At 51.6% G+C, this 19,686-nt stretch overlaps 8 protein-coding genes across 8 annotated transcripts; 4 read left to right on the top strand and 4 right to left on the bottom strand.

Moving 5' to 3' along the window:
- Nucleotides 1-3,502: 3,502 nt before the first annotated feature.
- On the top strand, nt 3,503-4,037 carry DACRYDRAFT_21206 (uncharacterized protein). The gene has a single exon (XM_040772287.1). It carries the CDS (start codon nt 3,535-3,537, stop codon nt 3,922-3,924), a length of 390 nt encoding a protein of 129 aa, XP_040630625.1. The 5' UTR covers nt 3,503-3,534; the 3' UTR covers nt 3,925-4,037.
- Nucleotides 4,038-4,240: 203 nt separating this feature from the next.
- On the top strand, nt 4,241-5,303 carry DACRYDRAFT_49429 (aspartic proteinase precursor; the record flags this gene model as incomplete). Its single annotated transcript, XM_040774898.1, has 2 exons — nt 4,241-4,541; nt 4,594-5,303. 2 exons carry the CDS (start codon nt 4,241-4,243, stop codon nt 5,301-5,303), a joined length of 1,011 nt encoding a protein of 336 aa, XP_040630624.1.
- A 316-nt stretch (nt 5,304-5,619) lies between these two features.
- On the top strand, nt 5,620-6,574 carry DACRYDRAFT_93990 (thioredoxin-like protein). Its single transcript, XM_040777191.1, has 5 exons — nt 5,620-5,693; nt 5,745-5,783; nt 5,832-6,122; nt 6,177-6,384; nt 6,435-6,574. The coding sequence occupies exons 1-5, from the start codon at nt 5,652-5,654 to the stop codon at nt 6,512-6,514; spliced, it is 660 nt and encodes a 219-aa protein (XP_040630623.1). The 5' UTR covers nt 5,620-5,651; the 3' UTR covers nt 6,515-6,574.
- Nucleotides 6,575-6,616: 42 nt separating this feature from the next.
- Nucleotides 6,617-8,936, bottom strand: DACRYDRAFT_105885 (uncharacterized protein; the record flags this gene model as incomplete). Its single annotated transcript, XM_040768157.1, has 13 exons — nt 6,617-6,812; nt 6,864-7,051; nt 7,100-7,325; nt 7,375-7,558; nt 7,606-7,648; nt 7,698-7,720; nt 7,777-7,830; nt 7,881-7,953; nt 8,008-8,442; nt 8,494-8,643; nt 8,695-8,748; nt 8,797-8,835; nt 8,892-8,936. The coding sequence occupies 13 exons, from the start codon at nt 8,934-8,936 to the stop codon at nt 6,617-6,619; spliced, it is 1,710 nt and encodes a 569-aa protein (XP_040630622.1).
- Nucleotides 8,937-9,116: 180 nt separating this feature from the next.
- On the top strand, nt 9,117-9,748 carry DACRYDRAFT_21204 (uncharacterized protein). The gene is made up of 2 exons (XM_040772286.1): nt 9,117-9,285; nt 9,332-9,748. The coding sequence occupies exon 1, from the start codon at nt 9,121-9,123 to the stop codon at nt 9,283-9,285; it is 165 nt and encodes a 54-aa protein (XP_040630621.1). The 5' UTR covers nt 9,117-9,120; the 3' UTR covers nt 9,332-9,748.
- Nucleotides 9,749-10,102: 354 nt separating this feature from the next.
- On the bottom strand, nt 10,103-12,752 carry DACRYDRAFT_115073 (uncharacterized protein; the record flags this gene model as incomplete). The annotated part of the gene is made up of 16 exons (XM_040769928.1): nt 10,103-10,295; nt 10,346-10,536; nt 10,585-10,618; nt 10,675-10,839; nt 10,890-10,919; nt 10,968-11,151; nt 11,201-11,243; nt 11,292-11,314; nt 11,368-11,503; nt 11,566-11,666; nt 11,713-12,028; nt 12,079-12,228; nt 12,284-12,337; nt 12,387-12,425; nt 12,471-12,524; nt 12,579-12,752. 16 exons carry the CDS (start codon nt 12,750-12,752, stop codon nt 10,103-10,105), a joined length of 1,887 nt encoding a protein of 628 aa, XP_040630620.1.
- A 627-nt stretch (nt 12,753-13,379) lies between these two features.
- DACRYDRAFT_115072 (uncharacterized protein) lies at nt 13,380-15,982 on the bottom strand. The gene is made up of 4 exons (XM_040769927.1): nt 15,596-15,982; nt 15,377-15,546; nt 15,077-15,328; nt 13,380-15,024 (listed from the first exon to the last, which is right to left on the bottom strand). Exons 1-4 carry the CDS (start codon nt 15,672-15,674, stop codon nt 13,738-13,740), a joined length of 1,788 nt encoding a protein of 595 aa, XP_040630619.1. The 5' UTR covers nt 15,675-15,982; the 3' UTR covers nt 13,380-13,737.
- Nucleotides 15,983-16,796: 814 nt separating this feature from the next.
- DACRYDRAFT_115071 (kinase-like protein) lies at nt 16,797-19,647 on the bottom strand (the record flags this gene model as incomplete). Its single annotated transcript, XM_040769926.1, has 9 exons — nt 16,797-17,754; nt 17,809-17,904; nt 17,960-18,227; nt 18,275-18,322; nt 18,371-18,710; nt 18,763-18,990; nt 19,046-19,114; nt 19,165-19,341; nt 19,396-19,647. The coding sequence occupies 9 exons, from the start codon at nt 19,645-19,647 to the stop codon at nt 16,797-16,799; spliced, it is 2,436 nt and encodes an 811-aa protein (XP_040630618.1).
- Nucleotides 19,648-19,686: the final 39 nt, after the last annotated feature.

Raw genomic sequence — 19,686 nt, 5'->3', positions numbered from 1 at the left:
TCCTATTCCCATTTCCGTTACCATAGACTCTAGGATGCTGGGTAAGTTCTCATGATGGGACATTGCAACAAAAACATCTGGTGCACCTGCACAACCATTTGCTCCATCATTGTGACCATTTTCATCTGGATCTCCTGCCTTTCTTTCTTCCCCTTGTGCACCTGAGAATACCAAAGATGGAGCATGAGCATATGGTCAAGATGAAAGTCCAAAACCAACACACTGGTCCTATTGCCTTTGTCTGTCTCTGCAGCTGCAGGAGGCACATTATCTTGACAAGCCTTCTTGGCCAACAGGTGTCTGTCTGGCTGATGCTGGCCATGGTGCCCATCCCCACTCTGGTCCTTCCCTTTACTCCTGTCCCATCTGCCACTAGTGGGGGTAGTCATCCCACTTTCCTCCTCCTCTGGCACATCTCTGGCCCTCTTCATGGGGCATGTGTGGTGGCAGTCCTGAGGTCCAGCATGATCATTGTTGATGTCCACAATGTCAACATCTCCTTCATAAATATCTCCATTGCCCAGCAATATCTGGAATAGTGCATTGGAAAGAGTCCCTTCTCTTGTGATTTCCTCTTCATGGGGCTCTCACACTCCTTTTACAAAAAGCTGCTCAGCTCTCTTGCACAGCTCCCTTTGGGGCATAGCATTGCCTCAAGAGCTCATCTCCTTGAAGAGCTGCATGGCATGGCTCAGAGCTATCTCAATTTCATCATGATGCATGGTCAGACACAAGACAGGGTGTATAAATACATGGAGGAGTGTGGTGGACTGGTCCAGAGGCACTGGCAGGTGAGATGCAAAGGGCAAAAATGGGCCAAGCAAGACCTAAAAGGAGGCAAGGTCAGGGTCTCACTGGGTCACCACTGGAGGCACTTGTGCACAGGTGCATAGAGGTGCATGGGGGTGTGCAGGGGTGTCTGGGGGTGTGTGGGGATGCATGGGGATGCATGGGGGTGCATGAGGGTGCCTGCTGGCCTGCAGCACAGGGAAGCATCTGTTTACATCACTTCTCAGCATTTGCACATGGCAATCTCACCCCACATAATATTTTGGTTGATGGGCTGGGCAACTTGCTGGGCATCATTGACTTGGAGTGTGCTGGATGGATGCCAAGGCATTGGGATCTAGTCTATGTAAGCAGTATCCAGAGGAAACCCACATTCCAATCCAATCAGGGTGTAGTCAATCTATGCATACAGACCCTATGCAAACTGGGTGTGAGTCATGCAGCATACATTTCCTGGGCTGAAGAAGGAAGTCAAGTTAGAGGATAGATAGTTGGTCTATTGCTTGGGGGTATTGATAACTGTATGATGTAATAGTTTCTATGTCAAAGTGATTGTCAGAACTGGAACCTGTGAAGTGTGGAGTACATGTGAACTGTTTTTTTTTTCAATGAGAAGAAGGCATAATTTTTTATTACTGTGTATAACATGGTAATTATCTACATCAGGAACCTTACCTATCAGGTCTTTGATGGTGCCCATATCTTACCATCCCAAACTCATATGCAGCTCACAGCCATCTATACACTACCCACCTAATGGAAATCAATCAGCATGGACAGGAGGATGCATGGCCCAGCTGAGCATTCACTCCCACAACCCCATTCCCCTACCTCTTCCCATACAGTGTGTTGAATCCAGGGGAATGGGTGCATGGTCTAGCTGTGCACTCCATGAAGTCCATAGCTTGACAGGGCGCACAAAGACCCCACTGAGCCATTCATACCACTTTGAAAGATCAGATGCATGGCCTTTGTGCTGCACATCCAAGTTTTGAGCTCAAATCCAACATTTGAATGCCTCTTCAAATGGCATCTTGAACTCAGCCGGACCGGACTATTGAAAGCCAGAAGTGGACCCTAGACATAGCATTAGGTAATGTAGATTACACATAGATTAGTAGTAGTCCAAAGGTCCAAACTGCTCCAAATGTATATAGGTGGACTCAGGTACTTCAGATAGGGCTCTTGGACTCCTCTCTCACTTACCCACTACTTCACTCATTCAAGATGGGTGTTTCTCTAGCTTACCCTAATAACTACTGCTATACTCTACAGTCACTCTTTAGTCTTGCTCTCTCTCTAAGACAGATCTGAGCCTCAATTTGACCCCTTCAACCTTCAAATACCTCTCATTCACCTAATTCAGCCATTCCTTACTCTCTCTCTCATTTGGACTCCCTTTGGATTGCTGTGTCCAGCCTCAGAGCCCACACAGGACCTTCAGACTGGCATTTGAGTGGCTCTACCTTCAGAGTCAAGGATTCAATTAGACTTGATTTATCTAGTGATACCTGCTACAAAGTATGGGCCACCTCTGTTGACTCCCCTTCCAGTGGACCTTCTCCTGATGCCTCATTGGGAGGTGTAGAGTACACGTTGCCATGCATTGACCCTCAAAAGTGGTCCATATTTGAAAGGGACATGGTACATGGTCAAGCTGTACATGAAGTTCCCTCCAAATATGTTGTGCCTGGACAGGGATAGGTGTATGGCCTTGCCATGCAGACTCACCCCGCACAGGCCGCATGCATGGTCAAGCTGTGTGTGTGCATGAGACAAAAACACTGCAGCATGATCAAGCCATGCATGCAGTGTTTGGGATAAACCCCCCTCCCCACACCATCTTCTATTGGGAGGGAGGGGAGGAGGCCAAGTAATGTCGATATTATCTAAAGACAAGTTAGTAAATAAGTAGTGAGGTTAGGGGACTCACCTGCATGTACTCACCAGTGAGGAGATGGTGGAGGATGGAGAGAGAGAGAGAAGGGACCTTTGGTTCTGTGGATGCATCATGGTTTTAGGATCCTAAGGCCCTATGAATTGATTCCAATGTCACATGGTTGTAGGCCAAACACCAATTAGGACCCAGTGGTCCCTGAGCTAACATCAAATTCATATGGTGGATGTTCATGGACAGCCATGGTGTTAGGGGTCCCAGCTGTCTGCGAAAGGCCACCAGATGTGGTTGTTGCTGGACAAGGGCCCTCAGCATTTAATTTTGATCAAATCCGTGGTTTTTCTAGCAGTTCCCACACCCACCCCCCTCCCACCCTGCATTCAGTTCAAGATGAACTGGCAGTAACAGTCACGTGATGTGCTTCTGCACAGCACGACGGGACCAAAACGATGTAATTTTTGCCTGTAAGACCTGGTCCCAAGGTCCCAGGAATAGACTTGAGCGCGAAAGGACCTTGCGGTTAAATTGACTTGCACCCGACACGTCATCGACTCGGAGCGCGTTATTACTCTCTTCTCCTTTCTGCTCATGCACTTGAGAATTCTCATTATCAGCTTGCGAGACGCAGCTTCTAGCCCACGGAGAGTTCACTTTACAGCTGATCGTCTGTCGTATCTGCCAAACCGCCGGAATTACTTGTTCTCGCACCAGACCGGACTGAATGCCGCTGCAACCGCGCCAAAAAAGGAGCAGACGACCTTATCTCCCTCCCGTGCACATGGCTCCAGCTTCTCCTTCTCCTAGCTGGTCACTCCGCAGGAGTACTGCAGTGTGCTTGCAATTGCCTAATGATATATCCGCCGGAAAATGCAGCACAGGATGTTGAAGTTGCTCGCCTGCCGTCGTCCCGCCGGTCGCCTTCGCAATCCCCAACCACGACTCCATCTCCACTACGTACTTGTCTGCGTGCCCCGCACCATGACTTAGACTTCTGGACTGTCATGTGTAAACCCCGTATGACGCATGCTTGCGCACTTGATCGTCAGGGACGACAACATTATGCGTTATCTCCGGGCATAATGGTGCTTCCTGCTCGTCTCCTGTGCGTATCCCTATTCGCGACCATGGACGGTCGGAGCCCCTCATTACCTGGCTCTGGCCCCTCTCCTCTCAACTGTCTTCTATCCTCTGCTCCTTTCTACATGATGGTTAACACATGGATCCTCGAGGGGATATAAGACGCGTCCAGACGTCACAGGTTCATGCACAAACCCACTCGCCTCTCTCCCTCTTCCACAACCTCAGATCTATCTCTAGCATTCGAAAGCAAACATGTCCCACACGCAGAAGCACGTCGCCGCCATTCATACCAAGGCACCTGCTGCCGGTACGGGCGCCCCACTCAAGCTCCCCATGCGGAAGCTGCGTGAGCCAAAGCTCGCCATCGGCCTGGCACACAACGACCGCATCCGTGCGTCCGAGTTCGTCGCAGGTCGGTACGGCAAAGCCCCCAGCACACTCTCTCGCATCGGGGGACTGCTGGAGGCGGCTGCTATGCCGAGCGACGGTACTAGCGTGAGCGCGACCAATATCCTCCAGACGTACACTATGGCGGTCAACATCGGCAACCCGCCTACGACCTACAGCCTGCTCATCGATACAGGGAGCAGCAACACCTGGTGTGGTGCGGCTACGGCGTACAATCCTACCTCCACCTCGAACGATACGGGCTCGACGGTTAGTGTTTCCTACGGCTCGGGCCAGTTCTCTGGCGAGGAGTATACCGACCAAGTCGACTTGGGCGGCGGACTCGTCATCAACAACCAGTCCATTGGGGTCGCCTCCACTGATGAGGGTGAGATTTCACACGTATCTCATTCACCTCAGTCGCTGATGAGCTTCCCTAGGCTTCCAAGGTGTCGACGGCATCATCGGTATCGGCCCTGTTGACCTGACAGATAGCACCGTCTCCTCCGGACAGCCAGTGCCCACCGTGACGGACAACTTGTACCAGCAGGGTACCATCCAAACCGAGATGATCGGGATCTACTACGCGCCGACCACGCATTCTGGCACCCCCAACGGCGAACTCACCTTCGGCGGAATCGACCAGAGCCGCATCACGAGCGATGTCACCTACACGCCGATCACGAGCACTTCCCCCGCCAGCAACTACTGGGGTATCGACCAGACTATCTCCTACGGCGGGCAGCAGATCCTGAGCTCCGCAGGCATCGTCGACACTGGCACGACGCTCGTGCTCATCGCTAGCGACGCCTTCCAGGCATACATGCAGGCTATCCCCGGATCAAAGGTAGACCAGAACTCAGGCCTGCTTGAGGTCCCCGCCAATCAGGTAGCGACCCTCCAGCCCCTAGCGTTCAACATCGGCGGAACGACCTTCAAGTTCACCGGCACCGATCAGCTGCTCGATCAGAGCTTGAATGAGCAGTTCGGCGGGACGCGCAATGCGTACTATTCGATTGTCTCGGATCTAGGATCGGAGTCCGGCCAGGGCTTGGACTTCATTAATGGCTATTTCTTCCTGGAGCGCTTCTATAGCGTATATGATACGACTAACAGGCGGGTCGGGTTTGCAACTACTGCTAACAGTTAGATGCTTCACGGAAGGGGGAAATTGATGAGCATTCGGACTCCTGATATGTAGTTTACATGTATGTCATGTATCGTTCATGAGAAATGAGACATTCCAGACGGACAATTAAGGTGATCGTGCCGGCTGAAGCGCGTCGGCCCGATCGCGGTTATGTCGACACGTCGACGTGGCCCTGAAAGCGTTCTGGTAAGCTGCCCTCTGCACGTTACCTTCCGCACACACCTCTATATCCCCAGCTTGCCTCTCGGTCACTTCACAATGCGCACAACAATTGCACTCACTACGGTCCTTCTTGCCTGTGCGGAACTTACGTTTGGGGCGCTGTTTAACTCCAAGAGCCCGGTCCAGATGCTGCGCAGCTCCGACTTTCATCGGGTTCTTTCTGAAGAGGCGCGTCCCATCTTGGCATTGTCGTCCAGCTTTTGCTAACGATGTTCATAGAAAACGAGCATTGTCGCGTTTGTAGCGCCATGGTGTGGTGTGCGTTCCCCGTTTTCTGTGGTATTCAATATCTGACATGACGTTCAGCATTGCCAAAAGATGTCGCCAGAGTATGAAGGGGCAGCCCGATCCCTCTCTCCTCTCATCCCCTTCTACGCCGTCGACTGCGATGCAGAGGAGAACAAACCTCTGTGCGGTTCCCAGGGTATCAAGGGGTTTCCCACTCTCAAGTCCTTCCCGCGGGGGCTGAAGGGCGTCGCGCATGATTACCAGCAGGAAAGGACAGCGGGCCCCATTATCGATTGGGCTAAGAGTGAGGTGCCGAATCGGGTCAAAGTGCTGAGGGGGATGCATGCTGTCAATGAGTGGATTGATGATGTATGCTGCTTTGCCATACATTATTACCGTTTGATTGACAGACCAACTGAACAGGAAGAGGTGAAGCAGCCGAAGGCATTACTGCTCACAGACAAGAAGCAGATGCCGATACTGTGGCGCGTCCTCGGGGCAAACTTCCACAAGCGCATTAACTTCGCCATCGCTAAGGATGAAGACCAATCAATAGGGGAGGCCCTTGACCTTGGGACGGACAAGACCAAGGTCGTGACATGGAAGGATGGAGAGCGAACTGTGTATGACGGTCAGTGCACCACGATCTCCGTGTCTGCCGGCTCTGAGATGATGCTACAGGAACGTTGAATTTCGATTCCTTAACACCTTTCTTTGAGATCTTAGCAACACCATCTCAGCGTCCACGTGACGAGCTGTAGCCATACTGAATCTAATTTCCAGACCATTACATATTTCTTTCGACCTAAAAGCGCTTTTCCTATCCACCCATTGGAGGAAGAAGACAATCCTGGACAGGGAGATCACGGTTGCTCTATCATGAAGCGGCTCAAGTATTTGTCGACGGTGCCGTCCACAACCCCTTCGAGGCTGCTGATATATGCCACATATCCGTCCGGACGAACAGCAGCGAACGCGCCAGTGGTCTTTCCCACGCCATACGTCTCATACGCCCGGCCCCCGCTCTTCCTGTCGACGGAGATGTCATCTGTGAATGCTCTGCAGACATATCAGGCTGAGGCGTATTTGATCGCGTCGAACTCCACTCACTTAGACCAGTGCGTCAGCAAGCCCGAGTGAATATCGGTGTAATCCGCTTCATCTTTGGGCGTGGACGAAACGATCAGCATGGTGAACACAGCCTGCCTGTCATTCTTTGGCGAGAACTTGCTGATGAAGGAATCTGGTCGATCCATGTATTCACCAAGACGCTTGACAATCGCCGCCTGTTTCTCTTGCTACAAAGGGTTTCAGCTCCCATCTCGCAATTCTACGGCATGACAAACCTTGGGATCGCCAACGAAGAAGAGGAGCTTCCACTTGGTGTCGCTGACAATAAGGTCCTGCATCTCGAATGCGCGGCAATCTGCGACACGCATGACGATCTGCGGCTGTACACGCTGGCCTATCATCAGTCCAGGCGCAAAGGATTGTGAGGTGTTGTCCGTTATAAGCGAAGGAGCATATTCGATCGCAATGCCGCTGGTGAGGCCACCCATTGATTTCAAGAGACTTTTTCCCCGTCAGTACTTGCTAAGTTCTTCTAACAGGGTTTCCTTACTCTTGGAACTCTTCCGGGGCCACACCATCCAGGTTATCTTCGCTGATGGCTTTCTCAGAAAACATGGACGCGAGCTTTTTGTCGAAGTTGATCAGGTCGTGCGCGAATTTCTTCCGCTCGAATTCATACGTCTTCAAGATATCGATGTTAGTCCATCCCCTCAGCACATGGGCGATCTTCCATGCTCGAGTAGGATGAGCATCACGGGAGATACGACGACAGGGCACTTACACAAGTTGTGCGTATCATTCATACTGGCGTTCATTCCTTGTCCCTACGCACACCCTAAGCGGTCGTCCCAGATAGAGCATGATGGCACTTACCGCCTTTGGCGAATGCGTATGGCCTGCCGTACAATGAGCCGCATATATGCTGTGAAAAGAAAGTACTTGCATGCGTCACCAGCGATGAACACCCTCTCATGCGCCGAGAATCGATTTGCAACCATTTGTCCAACTGCAATTTTTGTGAGCTTTTGACTCAAAATTGGAATAGTGCCTACTTACTGACGTAAACCGTCCACCAGGAGATGGGGTTGGGAAAATCCATCTTCCAAGGCTTGACGGCTTCCTTTGCAATCTATCCGTTCGCGTCAGCACATTCCCTGCCGTGGTCATCTAACGATAGACCCACTGCCATGACTTTCTCCGGCCCGACCTTGGATCGGTCAAGCCTTCCTTCAACTCCGTTGTCCAGCCCCTCGATCAACTGGATGTAAAGTCGAACTTCGTCACCTTCACGCGGGATAATCATGCAACTACCGGCATCGGAATGGATCAACGTGCGATGGCGTACGTCGGGAAAGTCAGTTTCCGGCACGAGATCGACTACACCCCAAACGTGTTGTGTGGTCTCTCCCTCCATCTTGAACCCAAGCTGTTTCCTGACCCAAGAATGTGCGCCATCTCCGCCAATGACAAATTTCGCCCTAATTATCTCTGTTTCTTCGGGTCGGTCAGCTTGAATGACGGTGTTCGACTCGAAAACATTGCTCTGGACTCCATTGTGAGATGCTTGCGAGTCACCATTGGTCTTGACCGATGGTTCCGCCACCCGCTGAACGGTAACCTGAATGGAGATCAGAGGGTCGTCTGTGGCCAATATGAACACATTCCTGACCTTCACGGGATATGAGGTAGGGTCTTTGAGCTCTGCTTCATCTTGCGACACTTCCAATGCTGTTGGGAAGTATGGGCGTTCGACGAGCAGACCATGCTTTTCCATGGCTTCCAGGAAGATGGATTCTATTTTTCCTTGGTGAAGCGCAATCTGCATTCAGCTCATCAGCATGTCATCGAATGGGTCGCGTCAAACGCGGACCTCAAATTGCCACCGCGCTGTTGGTGCGTTGACGTCTGAGATCCGAGAAGTTCGCTGTTTGACTACTTAGAGCTTGAGAACAGCGGAATAAATCGCGGGTACCTCGACACCCTTCCCATCACGCCTGGGATTGTAGAAGGCCTTTTTGGAGATTTGTATTATAATCGGAGTCACGGTGCAGGTAAGCTGGAACGTACAAGCATGTGAACCTGAACACCCTCTTCAAGCAGCCTTTCTGCCATCCCGTAACTCTTGAAGCACATGAGCATACGAGTTACCCCCAATCATCTTGGAACTCGCCTGGAGCATTTCGATGGTGCGCGGTGAAATTCCGTCGGCTTGGCCTGCCATGACTTTATTTGGCCTATACAGTCCTGGTTTAGTCCTCGGTGTCGATGGAGCACGCGTTTGGGTCACCTCTTGTCGATGATGCGGACGTTAACGCCTGCCCGAGACAACGCATTCCCAGCCATCAACCCAGCGGGTCCCGCACCAATGATCAAAACATCGCATCGAGATTCCTTCATTATAACGAGCTTCTTTGGAGACGCGAAAGGGCTCGATGATGGAGTGTCCTTGTGTCCAGGTTAGTAGTCGAGACAATGCGTTGTCGACATTGAATGGGGTTGCTGACCTTAGCTATATAGGACAAATAGTTGTCCAGGACAAGCAACACGACGGTACACGGAGTAAAATGGAAGAGAATACCACCCAAGGAACTTGGGGTTAGAGCGCAAGCGCATACGCGACCATATGATCGCTTTGATCAGCCGGCAGTATGATATATTCCAGGAGCTTGTCAACATGCTTGGAGGAGTTCTCTGTGACTTTATCCATCTTAGGCAAATACGATACGCTGTACAAGGAACGCCGTCCGTCACTCTCATGCCAGCAACGGGAATCGGGACTGGTAGCCGCTCGAACAAGGCAAATGTTGGCCAACAACGTCATCTAAGACGTAATGAGCGGTCAGGGACGTGGGAGATTACTTACAGAACAGGTGTCATCTCGTACAGTGCGCCAAGATGCAGAAGATCTCTGTGCGGTTGGGCCAGGGGACTGCCGATATGTAATCTTCCAGCAAACGCCCTTTCACTGACCTGCACCAACCGTTTCAGGCAAAGTGGCCCGCGGATCCTTCTCGTGCGTTTGTAGAGCTTCCGCGTAACTCTTCTTGCACAGCTAACTGCGAACATAGCCGAAGCTTACTTTGTCCTATCTCCTCGGCGGAGGGTTCAGCTTCTTTGCAGTCTTATCATATGAAGTGGAGCCATCTCATTTCCGGAATACCATCAGAGATGCAATGCATCACTTCATGTCGCCTCAATAGAACATTTTCTTCTTTTGTCCAGAGATATTTCGAAGCTACACAGAGGATCTAGCCCGCCAAGGAAAATTGAGTCAGCATTCAAAGAGAGCTAAACATGAATCCGGAGAAATATTCATCAAGATGCCCATCCAAGACCTCTTTGAGGCTTCCCACATACCCGACGTATCCGTCGGGACGGACAGCAGCAACCCCACCTGCATGCCCAATGCCATAGTTCTCATAGGCATCCCCACCCTTTTTGCCATCGACAGCAACGTCGTCAGTGTAAATTCTGAAGTGAGGTGAGAAACAGCCTAGGTCTGCCTCGGAAGTAAGCCTTACGTTGACCAGTGTGACCGCAATCCCTTGGGCACGTCCGTATAGTCTGCAACTTCTTTCTGAGTTCGCGCAATCCAAAGAATGAGGAAGACAGCATCTGCAGCAGCCTCCTTGGGCGTATATCGTTTCAGGAAGCTCGAAGGTGATTGTAGATGTTCTCCGACAGCATTGACAAGGGCAATCTGCTTCTCAAGCTACGAGAATATCGGTGCATGCCCGGCCGGTGTCATTAAAGAACCCACCTTGCAATCTCCTACAAAAAACAGTAATTTCCACCTGAGCGAGATTGAGAATACTCCAGACATAAGTCCAGCACCTGACCAAGCACTTACTTGGCATCGCTCTTGAGGAGATCTTGAATTTCAAATGGTCGACAATCTGCAACTCTCAAGATAACCTGGGGAGGCACGCGTTGACCAACAACTAAGATCCCTGATCCAGATGTCGTGGAGCCCGGCTGGGTGATGATAGAAGGTTGATATTGAATGCCCGTTCCTCTGTGTTGGCTGTTATCACCTGATAGAGCACGTGTTTGCAGACCACTGACGCGGTGAATCCTCCTTCGGTTCTCAGAAGCCTGACGGTACTCAGGGACACAGTGTCGGTCGGGTCAGTTTTTACTTACGCTTGGAATTCTTCGTGAGATACTCCATCCATGTTATCTGCAGTGACTGCCTTCCCGGAGAACATGTCCGCTAGTTTACGGTCAAAATTGATGAGATCCTGGGCAAACTTCTTCCGTTCTAAGTCGTACGTCTCGAGGAGTTTAGGAAACGCCCAGCCCCGTAATACGTGTATGAGTTTCCAGGCTGTTAAGGATCAAGGATCGCACAAGCTCATTGAATCGAGGGCACATACCCAGATTATGTGTATCATTCATGCTGGCATTCATACCCAATCCCTGTTTTAGGTTGTCAGATACAGCCTAGAAAGCGCACATATTGCATACAGCCTTGGGCGAATGGGTGTGGCCTAATAGTATGCACTTGATGAGATATAAAACGGGCATGACGAGGCATACTTACAGGCATCACCGGCGATAAACACTCGCTCTTTGACGGAAAATTGTGTTGCAACACGCTGGCTGATAATATAGACGGTCCACCAGATAGGCTCGTGCGGAAATTCGATCTTGTAAGGATACATGGATCTCTTGGCGACCTTTTGAGGTACACGTCAGCCACAATTGGTTGTCATTGGTTGATACTGTATGTCCGCCTCACATTCATGATGCGGTCTGGGGTGACCAGCGACTTGTCAAGCCTCCCACCGTTTGCTAGATCCTCTGCGTCCGCCAGTTGAATGTATAAACGCACGAGATCACCTGCTGCCATCAGCAGCCGTACTATACACGACAAGGACAGCTATACCTTCGCGAGGGATGATCATACAGCTTCCGTTGTTCGAATGTATCGCTGTCCGATTCCGGATATCAGGGAAGTTTGTTTCGGGAACACAGTCGACTACCGCCCAGATGTGTTTGGTATGTTCCCCTTCAAGCTTGATGCCTAACTGGTTGCGAACCCATGAATGAGCACCATCAGCACCCAAAACGTATTTAGCATGGACGCGTTCGTCCAATTCATTGTCGGCGGCGAGTTCGACAGTTGGGTCGACGACATTCGTGTGACTGCTGGTGTCATTCATGGTGCAAGTTTCGGGCCCGGACAACCGATGCAAGGTGACCTTGTCAAATGAGCAAGAATGAAATGTGAGCCTGCACAAACATGACATACCTCCACAGGATAAGCTTTCGAATCATTCAGCACCGTCTCATCGTCTGAAATTTTGAGGTTGGTCGGAATAACAGGACGCTCGACATGCAGCCCGTTCTGCCTCATGGAGTTCAAGAATAGATCTTCAATCGCGGTTTGGTTGAGCGTGATCTGATGCCGCCATCTGCTCCAGCAGTTGAATCATGCAGTCAAAAATATGCCACACCTTGTACTGGTACCTGGTCGTAGGGGCATTTACATCAGGGGCGCGAGATGTTCGCTAATGATGTTTGGTCAAGTCATAATTAAGAACAACCCGAGCAGCATACTTCAATGCCTTTGCCGTCGGGAGTCGGATTATAGTAAGCCTGATAAGACGGTCAGATCAATTATAATTCTAGAAATGTGTTAACCATCATATTTAGATGAGCACCTTCGGCGAGCAGCTTGTCAGCTAGACCATAGCTCTTTGCGGTCATATATGTCAGATATTGTTTTACGCGTATGCAAAGGATACTTACATGCAGAACTTCGATCGTCCTGGGCTGAATACCGTCAGCTTGCCCTGCAGGGATGTTCTCCGGACGCTTGTCGACGACGCGAACGCTGATACCTTCACGTGCGAGTGCATTGGCGCACATGACTCCCGCAGGACCAGCACCAATAATGAGCACATCACAATACGAGTCCTTCATCGTTCAAGTCAAATTGAAGCAGGCTTGGACTGCTGAGGTCAAGAGCAGCAGAGCCCTCATCCTTGTGTTATAGAGTTGATTGAGTCTATATCTGACAAGTGCCAAGCAGATAATCGTCCACCGCAGAGTTGACTTCGCGAAGGCCATTATTTCAGAATCCAAGCAATCACAAGCAAATGCCCTTCGTAAAGCTCAATAATTCAAGGGAACCGAAACAACCGATATTATCGGTGGCCAGCGGTGTGGGTTATCTGACAAGAGCCGAGGAGGTAAGCCAAGGAACAAGCATCCAGAAGATTGAAAGATAAGTGGTGGGAACTAGGACTCTCAAGCCGTAGGGGCTTGGCGGTATGTTTTACCAGAGAATAGGCGGCAAATTAGGCTTGATGTAATGACGAACGCGAACATGTTCGTCGAAGTTCGGCGAGAGGCCGAGAGAAGATGACAGTCTTTTAACGCCCAGGACGCTGCCCGAAAGCCAGTAGTACGTTAAAGGAACACAATAGCAACAATTTGTAATAGAGGTGTGCAGGTAATGATTTCTCCTACTCATCGTCGTTGGTAAGGGTGCTGAAGATTCAACGGGCGTAGATCCCAGGCGCGCGTTCGCGTTATTCACATAGTAAACGGATTCAAATCCGATTTGGAATGTGTATGGCTGTACCTAACGGTTGGTGATCTCTCTCGAAAAAGGGTTTCTCGCTCTCCACACATAAGACGAGAGACATGCGGAAAACTCCACAAAAGGGTAAGTAAAGTAGGGATATATGCCCATTTCAGCGGCGTGAGAGACATTGTGAAGAAGAAAATTGGACGAGCCAGTCCTTGAAAAAATTGAAAATGAAACTGAACGGTGGTAGGACAGGCCACAAAAAAGGGAGACAGCCGTCACCAGGACCGGCACCGCGAGAAACATGGTACCAGGGGACAGAATGCAAAGCTCATAACCATATCCTACCGTTGTTTGACACAATATGAGCACGGCTCAAATACCACCATACACATCGTCCTCGCCATACATGCTGTACCTCGCGTCGCTCGCGACTGAGTTCCTCACACTGAGACGTCTGGTAGGCTCCGCACCGGGAACAGACAGGTTGTTTCCGCTATGGCTCTGCGCGAGACTGTTCAGGCTGCCTGCGCTGTTGAAATTGCCAGCCTCCCCGAAATGCGACGCTGTAGAGACGCCACTGTGGAATTGTGGTGTCCGAGGGGAGTGGTTAGGCTCTACCAGCGCAGGGTAGCCCGAGTTCGAGCGCACATCTTGAAGTTGCTGTGGGCTCGTCGTGCGAGTGGCGGTGAAATACTGTTGCGGGTTCGGGTCAGTCGGCGTCCCCGATCGCCCTTGCATGTTCAAACTCCTGTCAGAACTGAATCCGGAAAGTGAGGCATCGGATGTGTGCGAACTCAAGAGTGGAGGGAGCATTGGGGGCATCGAATCAATTCTTTGGAATGGTGAGACAAGGTTCCTGGGAGGTGCCATGGGGGACGGGGGCGACGGGGAGCGGAAACCTGAAGGCGACATGTCCATAGGTCTGCCCATAGCAGGAGGCGGAGAAGCTACACTCCTTGCCGGAAGGTCATAGTCACCATGGTCCTTGTTGGGCGGCATGGGCGGGCTTGAAGCAACCGGCGTATTGACAAGCCTAGAGATCTCCGCATACTGCTGCGCTTGGAAGGGGGTGACACTGAGACCGCGACCAGATCTTGGAGTGCCTATGCTCGGTTCACGAGCAAGATCCGCGTGATCGGTGCCTTGGTTATTGTACGTAGGCGTACGTCCAAGATCAGGAGGGCTAACCGGGGTACCAGGTATGTTGTTCTGCCTGTACTGGCCAGGATAATACTTGCCGCCTTGGGACTGGAGTTGCGCTTGCGTGAAGAATGAATCGGCTGGAGAAGACGGGAGATCCCCTCCAGGACTATTCGCGAAGGGTGACCGAAGGGGCATGCCCCCCGGCGGGTAATAGGCACTCGGCGGCTGCGCAGGATACTGCGCGTACTGCCCAGGCTGAAGAGCCGGCGCGTCGTAGTGCCGCTGGATCATACTCGGAGGCCGCGGTCCACCGGCAATACCAACACCCAGAGGTGCCAACTTCGAGTTTGACTGTTGCATGGGTTGTGGTGCCAGCAAGCCTGCGCTACCACGCAGCTTTTCGTCCATTGCCAGTGAGGTAGTGCTCTCATTCTTGTCATCGAGCAGAACCGAATTCCGGATGAACGAGTTGCGGTCGAATGTCGCTTCCGCCCGGGTACGTCGGCGGCATTGTCGCTATTGAGCAGGTCAGATAAAGAGAGAACATATGGAACAAAAGGGCACATACAATAATATATGCGATAATCGCGCCGACAATTATCGCGCCTACAAGACCACCTGCGGCGATACCAATGATTGTGGTAGTGCTCATGCTACCGCTCGTCGTAGATGACTTTCCGGCAGCGCCAGTTGCTTGTGCACCCGCAATGCTGCCAGGCCTAACAGTTGCACCAGTGCTGAAGATGGGCATATAGTTGGAGGTCGCTGCTCCTTTGGGCGGAGAGTTGTTTCCATTGCCGGCATAGGTCGCGACGCCGGCCTGCGAGCATATAAGCGCATATCATTGACAGCTAAAAAGCGGACGAACAGGAGATGTGTTGGGGGCTAAACTCTGCGAATTGGGTGGAGTAGTTGCGAACGTGACGGGTGTCGACGAGGTTGAGGTTGAGGTAGTGGTAGTTGATGTAGTCGTGGAACTAGACGACGAGGAGGTGCTGTGGCTGGTCGTGGTGGAAGTCGTGGTCGCCTTGGTCGAGGCTGTAGCATATGTCAGAGACTGTTCAGACAGTTGTGGATGTATGCGCACTAGGGGGAGGAATGATGGGGGGAGGAATGACCTGTCGCATCGCGACATGAGTGTGCCTGTATTTGTGCATGTGGTCCATTATTTCCAATAGAGCTGGGGTTGCAGGTGCAGATACAGGTGTCGAGGGTTAGATGCTGAGGTCGAGAGCAAGAGGCGGAGACAGGCTCAGAAGAGAAGGTAATAATAGGAATACGGGACTGTATGTGGGAGAGAAAGCACAGAAAAATCGCGCGCGGCGTGTTGGTCTAAACGAGTGTGTGGTTTTAGTGAACGTGGCGTCGTTGCGGGCCTTTACGCGTCGACGTAGATTGAGACTTCAAAAGGACAGGCCAAGAGGGGAGAGGTGAGGAGGAGGAGAAGGACGGTGACGAGGGCGATAAGGGTGACGAGGGGGAAGAGGGGGTCGCTGGGAACGTGGGACAAAACACGTCTGCGGGATTGCGGGACATGCGGAATGGGGATTGCTGCAGCCGAAAAGAAGCTTCTATTCTGTCTCGGCGGTGCTTCTTTCGCATGGCCACAACGGCCAGTAAGCAACCGGAAGCAAAATGACAAGCTCTTCCCATATGCTATTTCAGGGTTAGCGTCACCGTATGAGCTCGACCCATCAGACGGGAAACCTTGCACCGGCATGCACAAATCAGCTTTTCTGTGCGGCCATCAATTATAACAATGCGGAATGGCTAGCAGCGCACATATTCTGCCGCGCCTCGACGTTTGTGACAAGACTAGGATATTCACCGCGTTTTGGCCCATTATTGGGTCAAAACAGGTGAAGAAGCACTGCAGCCAATCACAGGTTTCAGATGGTGCTTCTCGGCTTGAAAAGTCAAGAAAGGTTGTTTTAAACCTCCTTTCTTAACCCAAGAAAGGGAGGCGCAAAACGCGGTGATTCAATAAAGAATCTTGGTCGATTGAAAATTGAAACGCTTCGGTGTGCCTTGAGCAACGACCTATGCAGGCGAAGGGTAACATGTCGTGACGTCATGCCGAAAGCATCTTACACAAGTCTAGCCTATTCAGAGCTGTCTTGTTTACCTTCACTTTCGTTCAAAGTTCATAATTTTCATAATCCTTGTCTACGCATACAGGAACAGGTCATCACGACACATCATAAATACAAGACATTACAACAAACCTTTCGCTTTCCCGAAAATCAAATCGCCAGGATATAAAGAACGTAATCACAATTCGCGGCAGGTCAGCGTGGTTGCGGGGCTCGCCAATAAGCTGGCTGTTGCGGACCACCCGGCGCTGGGCGCTGGATGGTCATACTCTGCATGTATCCCGTAACCTCGTCTATCTCCCTATTATGCTGCTGCCTCGGTGCGTGCGGATTCAAAAGCCTGGTTTGCCCATCCTGCGGGACTGGCTGAAGAGGCGCGCCTTGAGTGATGGGCATGAATCCAGGCCCTGGGGCATTGGTCGGAGGTGGACCATATGACTGCCTCTGGTCCAGTGCGGGTCGCGGTGGGTACGCAGGCTGTGACGAAGGTGCTGCTGCGGTCTGTGTGCGCCGTGCAGTCCCAGGTAGACGGTTGGAGTTAGACGTCGTGACGGCGTATGTGGCGTCGGGGCGGGTCTGGTAGGCAGGTTGGGCCACAGGCACGTTTCGTACAGTTCGTACTGGCTGATTTGCACTGTATGCAGATGCATTTCCAACATTAAAATAATTTTTAATTTTATATAAAATATCAATATCTTGGGCAGTTGGCCTCGCATTCAGGGGATAATTGGGCTGCATCGGCTGATTCTGCAACATGTCTGCTCTGAGTTCAGTTTCCCTTGTCGCTATTTCGACCATCGATTGGTGTGCGGGATTGGCAGGAGCCGGACGTTGGGTATAACCTCCAGCGATCCTTGGCGGAGGCACAGGAGCACGAGGATCCGGATCCAGAGTGCGGACGTATTCAGATCTCGTTTCGTTCGGGACGGCACGGAGTTGTTGATTACGCTTGGCAGGCACACCCGGCGGTGGATAAGGGGGAGGCGCGAACTGGGACGCGGGAAGTTGTGCTTGGGAAGGGTTGTTTGCATATCCTCCTTGGAGGCGAGGTCCCTGCGGGGAGACAACGGAAGGACGAGACTGGTCAGCTTCCTCCCTTTCTTCCACGGTTGGTGGTGGGAAAGCTGTGTACGGATGAGTTCGGTAACCCGATCTGGGTTGGGATGTTATTGCATACGATAAGATCTACAGTGAGTAGAAGACCTACTGCTGCGGTAAACGACTCGCGGCCAAAAGTGGGGCATCTAGCCTTGGAACGAAACCCTCATTGTCAGTTTCATCGTCATCCGGAGGGGTAGCCAGCCTGCTCCACGAGGTTATTTGGTTCAACGCCGGCCGCATAAAAAACTGACAGTTACCTCGTATTCATGTCCAGGGGCTCTTCGTAGAGATACTGTGCGGGTGCTGCGGACATCACGGAGGTCGTTGGGTACGGTCCCATTGACAATGTTGAAGTCCTGGATGGACCAATGTTGATTCGACCGATATCGTAGGGATCAGGCGCTGGTACTTGGATGGTTGATCTCTGTACTGGCTGAGGTCTCACGCCGACAGCATTAGACACCCTAGGCTCATATGCAGGTCCTTGGCGGGATGTGGATTGATCCTCGAGATAGATGAGATAGCCTACAAAGCCAGTAAGCTCGATAATGGTGAGGACCAAGGGGATGAACCAGGGAATATTCCTTTCTCTCCTCGTTCCTTTCTTCCCAGATAGAATCCTAAGTTTCCAAATGAGCAAATAATGTCAATAAACCAATACAACTCACCGTCTTTCCAGCGTTCCAACTCGTACACTGGTTCGCTGGCGACCAGGTCGATCTCCAGCCAATGCCGTCGGTTATATGCCTGTCGGGTCACGCCTCTCAGTTCAGACCTGGTAGTGCCTTCGAACGGACCATCGCATAAAATCGTTTCAAGTGCCGTCTCGAGTTTCGGTCTCTTTGTTCGATCAGCATCCCAGGTATCCCACATGAATTCCCAAATCCTTGGAGTCATCCCTCGCATGATGGCGTTGTTGCCTGGATGATCCATGCGTTCGCCTGAAACAACGGCCTGAATGACTTCAACATCACGCTTCAAGTGGAATGGAGCTTTACGAGCGAATATCTGGATGATTTGGATCAGCCTGCACCAGGAGTCACGGGTGAACATCCACTACCTCGTACATTGTCATTCCCACTGAGTACACATCACTCGCGGCGCTCTGTGCAGAGGTCGTCGTCAGACCGAACGTTGCAGGCTGGATACGCTCGGGCGCCATCCACCGTAATGATCCGGAATACATGCCTGTGGTTGCCTCGACCGTTGGTGGGAGCTCTTCCAGAAACCTTGATAGACCAAAATCTGCGAGAAGGGGAACACTGTCAACACCAACGAGTACATTGGTCTTTCCGGGTCAATTCGGAGTCAGCACGCGAAAAGGGTAAAAGAAGAGCACGTGCCGCTCTGATGTCCTCTTGTAGCACATTCTTGGAGTGGAGATAGATGACTCCGCTCAGGATGCCTCGGCACTGGGAAGCACAATTATAATGAGGCTAACTGCATTCAAAAGATGGCGCACCAGAGCAATACAATCCGCGCGGGGGTACACGTTCAGGTATTGGGACAGATTTCCATTTTCGATCCACGGAGATACGAGCCAGACACGTCGACTTCTGACTTCAGGGTAAACACCATGAAGTGTGAGGACGTTGGGGTGCCGCAAATGGGACCATACTCTGGTTTCTCGGATGAGGTTCTAAGCGCCACGTCAATAGGTATCCTGTAGGTCGGCTTGTCTAGAGAGACATACTCGGGTTAGGCGCGCAACGTCCTCTGGACTATCTCTCCTGTGGAAAACCTTCAAGGCGACTGATACTTCGCGCGACTGAACGACGGCTCTCCCCGTGTACACTGCCGCATAATGGCCGTGTCCTCTGGGTTCCTTCTCCCAACTTGTTACTTGTACCCTGGGCGCTTGAAGGGCTTCGATGAGATTCTGGAATTCTTGTTCGCTGAGGACGGGGTTGTCGACAACTGCTGTCCCTCGTGTTGTCCCGGACATCGCGGCTGAGAGCCAACCTCCAGTTGTGACAGATTCCAT

The sequence above is a fragment of the Dacryopinax primogenitus genome (assembly GCF_000292625.1).
Source record: "Dacryopinax primogenitus strain DJM-731 SS1 chromosome Unknown DACRYscaffold_5, whole genome shotgun sequence".
NCBI lineage: Eukaryota > Fungi > Basidiomycota > Dacrymycetes > Dacrymycetales > Dacrymycetaceae > Dacryopinax > Dacryopinax primogenitus.
This window is presented reverse-complemented; position numbering and strand designations above follow the sequence as displayed.